Source organism: Diadema antillarum, unplaced genomic scaffold, assembly GCF_040938485.1.
Source record: "Diadema antillarum isolate AM-2024a unplaced genomic scaffold, OU_Dant_1.0 scf00000063, whole genome shotgun sequence".
NCBI classification, from domain to species: domain Eukaryota; kingdom Metazoa; phylum Echinodermata; class Echinoidea; order Diadematoida; family Diadematidae; genus Diadema; species Diadema antillarum.
Window position 1 is genome coordinate 2,520,482 of NW_027270952.1, and position 8,172 is coordinate 2,528,653.

Sequence of the window (8,172 nt, forward strand, 5' to 3'; positions counted from 1 at the left end):
CATTACATACCAAGAACAGGTCTGAAGAAATTTGTTTTTCTCGTGGGGAAAAAAATGAAAATTTATGACTTTTTGTGCACAAACGGAATGGAAAGTTGCTCAACACCTATGTCGCATAGAGTTGCCTATTTGTCTAGCTCTCTGAACTTTAACAGTTCATAACTTTGTGTGTGTGTGTGTGTGTGTGTGTGTGTGTGATTCCCTCCCTCCCCCCCCCACACCAAAAAAAAAAAAATCACTGATCTACTTTTCTGATTTTTGTTTGTTTGTTTTCCAACAAAGCAATATAATATCAGAATGGAACTTCCCTTTAAAGGTCCACAGAAATCAAGAACATTCTTCTCGCAATTTTCTTTGTTGACTTTGAATGTTGTATTGCATACCTACTTCTGGCGTATTGTGCCCTTTTACCAGTTTTTTTTTTTTTGTTTCACCTACAAAAGTAATAACTGAACTTGAGATACATTTGAATAAGATGCAAAAAAACTTTAACAATTTTCAGGTTTGCAATCTTAACTGAATCACGCATACACACACACACACACACACACACATATTCTACGAAAGGGGCCCTCTGAAAAGACTGACTGCAGAAATTGTGTGAGACAGTCCGAAAGAAGGAAGAAAAAACACCGTGTGGGGGAGGAGCTCTAAAATGATAGGACACTCTTACAGAGCTAGCGTGGCGTGAACTCATGTCTATTATATTTAGAATTAATCCTTGAAATGTCTAAATCAAACAAGCTTTCTTTGCGCTTGGTGTTTGCAGCGTAAGAGCATCAAGCGGTTGGGGAGATGTTTGATGGCTGCAATGGGTTTGTGATTTCTCGAATCATTTAAGGGTCACACAGTCATGTCATTGATTCACGATTTTTGTATTCGCTATGGAAAACAATATGTCTTCATATCATTGTTATGCCGACGAAACCGTTTCCGATTTACTTTGTTTATCGAGCGTCACTGCTGGAAACTGATGTCCCATAAACTGCAATGAAATTGGCCTACACAGTGTAACGTATACTGCAACGGTGAAGGTGGAAATTCTCTCTTTGTTTGCTAGTGTGTGTGCGGTTTTTTTTAATAGATGGTTCAGAATGGATGATTCCACGGGAATTACGAGATATCCAGAGATTTCCTTTAAAAAATAGGTCTTGTTGCTATTTGAATGTTTTCAGAAGCTAATTCAGTTCGATTTCTGTGGACTTAATCAGACCAGTCACATATCAGCTCCGGCGTCAGTTCCCGACGTGGGCTCTCAATGCGAGTACAATAGATAACTGGTAAAATGGACCACCATTGTGTTCAAGTCTCTTGAGTCTTAATTCCACCTATTACTCATCGTAGCAGCGTTCAGTCACTAATCGGAGTACACCCTCTTCGTCTAGCTTTCGCAGCAAAGAAAATTCCCGAGGCATCTTGTGCACACCCACTGTGTTGTTTTTAGAGTAAAAGTTTCTTATGGTGGGTTCATAGTAATGGTATCGCAGCTCTCGGTTCCGGGAATCTTGCGGGAACGGATAGAACCCATATATGTTAACTTCATCACAGTGTAGAAGAGCGACAGTAACCACAGACAGTCCCGTAGACGGCAAGGGAATCTTCCAAATCCTGTAGAGAGAAAACAAGCCCACACAAGAAAACAATGTGGAATTTGATAACACAGTGAATTGTTCTCTGTAATGTTAAAATGACTTATTGTCAGAGAATGCTGACTCGGGGTCAACGGGTGGGACTCAGCAAAATTGAAATGGTTAAGTTTATATACGGGTGCGTTTACGCATTTTTTGATCTTATTTGAAATTTGAAATTCTGATGTGTCACAAAAATATCTGCCCTGTATTGTCTTTGCAGAGTTAATAACATTGTTTCAATGTCATGAAATGAATGATTTAAACAAAATACACTTAAATGCAAATAGAGCGAAAAGCTTCAATTAACATAGCATCTGTATGTGTGAAAATTTTTACGATGAAGGGTGCCGAACCACATTCATGGAATGAAACAACCGAGTGAGGGCACTCAGCCCCAGACCATCCCGTCCCAAGGGTAGGGGAACTTGTGGCATTTTCCTTTATGAAAATCAAAGTTGAATTCTAATTTGGGGACAGCTAAGAAGCGCATTGGTATATAGAAAGATACCACGTAGCGAACAGCCAATTCAATAATAACGTAATGTAAATCATACAAACTAGTGCCAATTTTAACTTGTATATTCCTTGAACACTTTTTTAGTCGCATATCCGCTGTAAGTATCTAGCAAGTGACAGTTTGCATTATTTTTGGGAACTATTGGAATCCGCAACACGATTGAAGACATAATAATTACGATGACTCAAGATTATCAAGAAATAATGGACAATGAAGTGGTTTTATGATCTGCACAGAATGTGTGCATTAAGATGTTTAAACAGCACTTACAGAGCAGTCTGTCCCTAATATTGATTCCATTGACATTACTACTGTCTTCTGCGTTGAAGTTTGCTATTTCTATATGTTATGTTGTTTTATGAAGAACATGAAAACATAGGACGTTATGCCGACAATCGCATGTAGTGATATCACATCGCGCATGGCACTGACCCAATTTAAATCGGTTGTGTGGAAGATATGGAATTTTCTTTTCCGAAATTTGAGGTGAATGATTTTCAAGTCATTTTTGGCACCACCAAACAGCAGGGTTCCACTCTGAACACAAGATGCATAGCATGAGCGAAAAGCTAGCGCTATTACTCTTGTTGCACTAAGTCAATCCTTACAAATAATGGCTGATTGTCCTGCCCGATATATCAGACCAACTGTTAAAATTTGTCCAAAAGCACCAAATTTGGTGCACATATAATCTTTTATAATTTACATTTAATATTTTATAACATACTTCATTTCTTCACAGATCATAAAGATCTAAACTTTCGCTTTGATATTGCAGAATTATTGTTTTCTGTTTTTGTATGACGCGATCATCTTAACAGCTATATATATTTAATGCAGTTTGCTGTCTTCTGTGGATAAGCACCATTAAATGATTGGTTTGAAACTAGTTTCTCCTTTTTGTTTGATTCCTTCTCTTTTTGAATAATTTCAAATATTACCATTATTGTGTTTTGGTGTTGTTGTCATTTTTATCACAATCATTACTAACATCGTTGTAGTTGCTGTTGCATGTATTAACAATTGACAAAAAGTATTTGAAAGCCGACAGGTTTCCAGCGCACACTTTCTGCAACCAGCCCCCCCCCCCCCCCCCGGGGGGGGGGGGGGGGGCTTTGGACGAATGGTGGGGTTCCAGTCAACACAACGGGATGCGTTTGTCTGTTTGTTTGTTTGTGTGTGTGTGTGTGTGTGTGTGTGTGTGTGTGCAAATATCTCAGCAGTCATGCAGATCTCGAAATTTGTTGTCTGTTGGAAGATGGAAAAAGCAAAAGGGTTGTAACTACAAATAGATCATGCATATTGCGATACCTGGACGCAAGGTACATCAATGACTCTGGACTATAGGCCCATGATGGCTGGAGATTTAGAGTTCTGTTAAACAGCGAAGCCACAGTACGCAGCTTTTGAGGATTTCCCTTAGGGTACCACACAATTGTCTTGTTTGTAATGCTGAACGTTCTCTCTGCGTAAGGAAGTCCCTTTTTATCCCGAAGTAAGTCACGTGGCACTTTTATTTTTGACAGTTCGAGCAATTCTGCTCTGTTTACTGTAGTTAAACTTATCCTTGACCCGACATCAGATGAGAAATTCCTCCCAACGGGCGCGAGATTCAGCCTGAAAATAAAGTCGTGCTCGTCGATTTCGCTTCCACACCGACTATTCTCCAGTATCCCAGAGTTCCCCACGACAGCGCATCGTGGCCCTATGGCTGGTAGTGGTTCCGTCTGGTTTTGCGCGATGATGGTAGATTCATTGGCGCCGAATTGAAAAGCTTCCGCTGCGATGCCCAGGCGATATATTCTGACCGTTGTATTGGTGTTCAAGTATTTCTTTATTTTTTTGCTGGAAGACAAAAAAAAAATGGTGAAAGAGACCCTTTAGTTCGACCTGGTTAGGAAAGTAAAAATGAGGTTATGATAGCGTGCTTGGATATCTATATACGTGTTGATAGACAACGTAACGGACCCCGGAGAAAGTCATGCGTTTTCATGAAATCCTTTTGATCTTCTTCGTCTTAATCTGTTAAAGAATGTGTTATTGATACTGCAACCCCTACACTCTGGGAATGGAAATGACGGAAACGCGCTTTGATAGCAAGCATTTGTTTGAATAGTAGGAATTCGGTACAAAGAGATCAGATACTATGAATAACTTCCTGCACACAAAAAAAAAATCGTATTCGCTTCTAATCGAATAACTGTTTCGTTCTAATATTAATCTTTGTGGACTAATACAACAAAATGTCTAATTGAAACACTGCTTCAGTTGGAAATACTATGATATAGATAAAAGTGCGCTTATAATTTCAGTATGATGAATCATATACACTGTAAAAACATCGGTGTTAGATTTAACACCACGGGTGTTAAATCTAACACCGATCAAACTTCAATAAAGGACCACACCCACAGGTGTTAAAAATGCACTGTGATGGTGTTGAAAAGTGCTCACCTGACACTTCGTGGTGTTAATTTGACACTGTACCTGGTGTTATTTTGACACTGTACTGGTGTTAATTCAAAAATGACACCACATGGTGTTGATTTGATATTTGTTGGTGTTAATATCAATGGTTTAACACCCGTCCAGCTTCAATAAGAGACCACACCAGCTGGTGTTACTTTGGTGTAAATTTATTTTCACATTTTTTTCAAAAATCTAGTATTTCAATGTAAAATTCTTGATCGTCTTGTTTAAATTAAAAATCAACAAGAAGTGCAGTTACTAAGAAACTCTTCAAAAAACAGTTTAAAATTTGGAAATGACACCCGTAGGTGTTAATTCAACACCATAAATGAGCACCGAAAATTTAACACCAGCTCGGTGTTTACTATTTAACACCGGACTTTTTGCAGTGTACAGGTAAAGGGAAAACTGGATTAATAAACTCAAATTAATGTATTCGTGCATCGAGTGCTTTTATTTCAACTGATTGCCCTTTATCGACTTGAATACTCACCGGGTATTCATTGTTTTAGTAGTAGTCACGATAAAAAAAAAAAAAAAGTTCATAGGCATACATACTTCAACGAGTGTATGTACAAGCGCATGACTGTTTTTAGCATGGCTGCTACACCGAATAATCGGTACTTTATATTCACGTCGATAAAGGGTCAATTTGTTTATCAGTTAGATTAATAAAGTAAAAAAAAAAATGGGGATCACTCAAAGAAATAGAGAACAGTGTCCTGATCTCTCATTTGTGATTTGCATTTGTATGATGAAATAATAACTACACTGCACGTATATTGGGGGTTTTTTTCTCTCTCTCTACCGAATTCTGCTGATTGAGTTGTAGTCATCTACGATGTAATAGGTTTCCATTTTTTCTTCACAATGCTACTAAACATATTGCCGTTATTATGAAAAAGAAAGAAAGAAAGAAGAAGAAGAGGAAGAAGAAAGAGAAAGAGAAGGAGAAAAGTGAGAGAAAAAAGCTATAGTCTGTCCGGTCTGCAAAGTGCATTTAGAGATGTTTGATTAAATCCAAATGTAAATGTGGATGGAGTGAAAGCAGCAATATTAATGGAGCACATCAGTGACAATTTGAGGAAAATCTGACCCTTTGTTCAACATTCTTGATTTTTTTTAAAGTTCGAGTGCCGTCATTGCTTGATAAGACGAAAATTTGTCAAGAAACGTATCTATCGCACACGCAAATGTGACACAACGGGAGGCGTAACATTAAGGCCGTGTCACACCATTCCGGGCAAGCTACGCGGGCTTGTGGCGAGGAGGTAGTTTCCATCACGTAGAAGATTTTCAGCGGGCGAACAAGAATGTTTGCAATTTTCATTCATGCCTTGTCATACCGCACGGGGGAACTTCTGCGGCTTGACTTGCGGGGAAACAAATTTACTCCCCGGAGCTCTCCGCAGTTGGTCCGCACCTGACAGTATTTAGCGCGTAGTTGCCCGGAGGTGCTCACGCAAGTCCGATTTAACCGCAGCCAAGTTTTGAGCATGACCAAAACTTTTTCCGGGTGAGTCGCGGGAATGCCCGTAGATGTCCACGCAGAACGCCAGTAGGAGACCCTTAGCGGCAGTACTTCCCAGGCAATTCCCACGCAGGTACTTCGCAGTCCCGTATGCAGCCAAGATAATGAAATTCTGTGAGATTTCAGCCATTCCATTAGAAGAATTCCTTCACTGAGTTGTCAGCCCCCAAGCGACTGGTACAAAGGTCACACAGTATACTCGCAAGTATAACGCGTCCAGCAAGTAAGACACATGCGCTGACTCGCAGAAATCCTTTTCCGCCCTCAGGAATGTCCGGTATGCTAGAAAATCCCTACACGTAACAAGCCCGAGTAGCTTGCCCGGAAAGGTGTGACAGGGCCTAAACACGGTTGCGGGTAATAAAATATGCGTGCGCACCTCCGGGCGACTACTTTTGAGATACATGCTAGGTATTGTCATGTGCGGATCATCTACGGGAACCTCCGGGTAGTCAAAATTGTTCTTTGCAAGTCGCACGCAAGGGTGGTGTGACACGGCCTTTACAAATCCAAATACCGCGCTGCATGCGCGTCCCCGTTTTTGCACATGACACCACGAGCGTGGTACCCCGGGGTGCGGGGGCGTACCGTTATACCCCGGGTAGCGGGTTATAATTATGGCGCCATCTCATGTTCAGAAGACTTATATTTATACACTGCGGTCATTGTGGCCAAAATTTAGCACTCGGGAATAATGATCCAAATGCAATCATGTACCACTATTCGGCCCTGTTATGGAGTTTCATGCCCTTTTTACTATAGGTCTAATAATAATGATGATGATACTTTTTAGGTTTTCAAAATATTCTATGTCGATTTTGAACAGTTTTTCAGAACAAGATGATTTCAATCGACGAACTTGTCCTATATGTTTACTTATTTTACGTCTTCCGTGGATTGGTAGTGCATGGTGCTGTGCAGCTGTCTACGAGTGTGTGACACTCACATCATTGGTGCATAGTGTATGTAATGAGCACTGTGATGAGCACTGAGGCTGATTCTGCTGCACTGCTAAGATCATTGTTGTGAAAACAAAAAAATCTTCCAAGAAGCACTGAAATATTTTGGGTAACCAAAGATAAAGTACTGACAAACGATAATGATAATTATAATAATGATAATAATAATGATAATGATAATAATAACAATAATAATGATAATAATAATAATAATTATAATAACTATAATTGTAACAATAATGATAATAATAATAATCAAAAAGAATTGCGGATTTCTGTTTGGTACCCCCAGGGTACCATAGACCACATCACATGAGCCCACTGATCTCTCCTCGGAGATCAGTGCATGAGCCTAGGGGCTTCGCTTAAAATTTACGCACTGACGGCTGGGCGTAGAGTCTAACTGAGCTCCACACCGGCGCCATGGTGTCTATCGTGCGAGAACTGTACAATTATTGTACATGTATTGTTATTCAGATTACAGGTGCGCTGGGCCAGTGACTTATTGTTGCCTGATATCAATTGTATCTGTCCAGTCTACCATATCGCTGCAATTGATATCACTACAAAAAATGGTTGCGCGAAATGGAGGATGCTACACCAGACTCTCATAATAACCATGATAACGTAGAAGATCTTCTTTCTTTTTTCTTTTCTTTTTGAGCTGATTTCTGAAAAGAACCAGTAAACATGCCAAAATAAACTTGCGCTATGATATTGTATAGTCACCTCCTGGGATCGATAGTCAACATGATTATCATTAGACCTTGAACAGTCTGAGATGAACTAAGTTTTTCAATGTTTTTCTACGTGCTGTCAACATTTCAAGGGAATCTAAGTATAAGGCGTAAATATTCAAGATAGAAAAATAGTCATTTTAAGGTCATACTTGCGTCTTACAGTTAAGTAAACCTCTTTGATCCCCGCCTGTCTGTGTGTTTGTGGTTAAATATGTTGCGAATCAAAATCTGGATTCACTGGTTGACATAACTGAAGTTAATAAAATAATGGCGTTCATGAAACAAGAGGATGGGGAGGGGGAGGTGAATCTAAAATGTGAAAACT

At 39.6% G+C, this 8,172-nt stretch overlaps 1 protein-coding gene across 1 annotated transcript; it reads right to left on the reverse strand.

Annotated features, from left to right (window-relative positions):
- Window positions 1-1,331: 1,331 nt before the first annotated feature.
- On the reverse strand, window positions 1,332-7,532 carry LOC139716261 (CMP-N-acetylneuraminate-poly-alpha-2,8-sialyltransferase-like). Its single transcript, XM_071627830.1, has 3 exons — window positions 7,492-7,532; window positions 3,460-3,993; window positions 1,332-1,608 (listed from the first exon to the last, which is right to left on the reverse strand). Exons 1-3 carry the CDS (start codon window positions 7,530-7,532, stop codon window positions 1,332-1,334), a joined length of 852 nt encoding a protein of 283 aa, XP_071483931.1.
- Between the last annotated feature and the right edge of the window lie 640 nt (window positions 7,533-8,172).

Excerpts from the sequence above, each read along its gene's own strand:
- LOC139716261 (XM_071627830.1), bottom strand. The coding sequence starts at position 7,532 with ATGGCGCCGGTGTGGAGCTCAGTTAGACTCTACGCCCAGCC. Across the intron at positions 3,994-7,491 it reads GTTAGACTCTACGCCCAGCC|CAAAAAAATAAAGAAATACT; the intron begins GTCAGTGCGTAA and ends TTTGTCTTCCAG. Across the intron at positions 1,609-3,459 it reads TTGATGTACCTTGCGTCCAG|GATTTGGAAGATTCCCTTGC; the intron begins GTATCGCAATAT and ends TTCTCTCTACAG.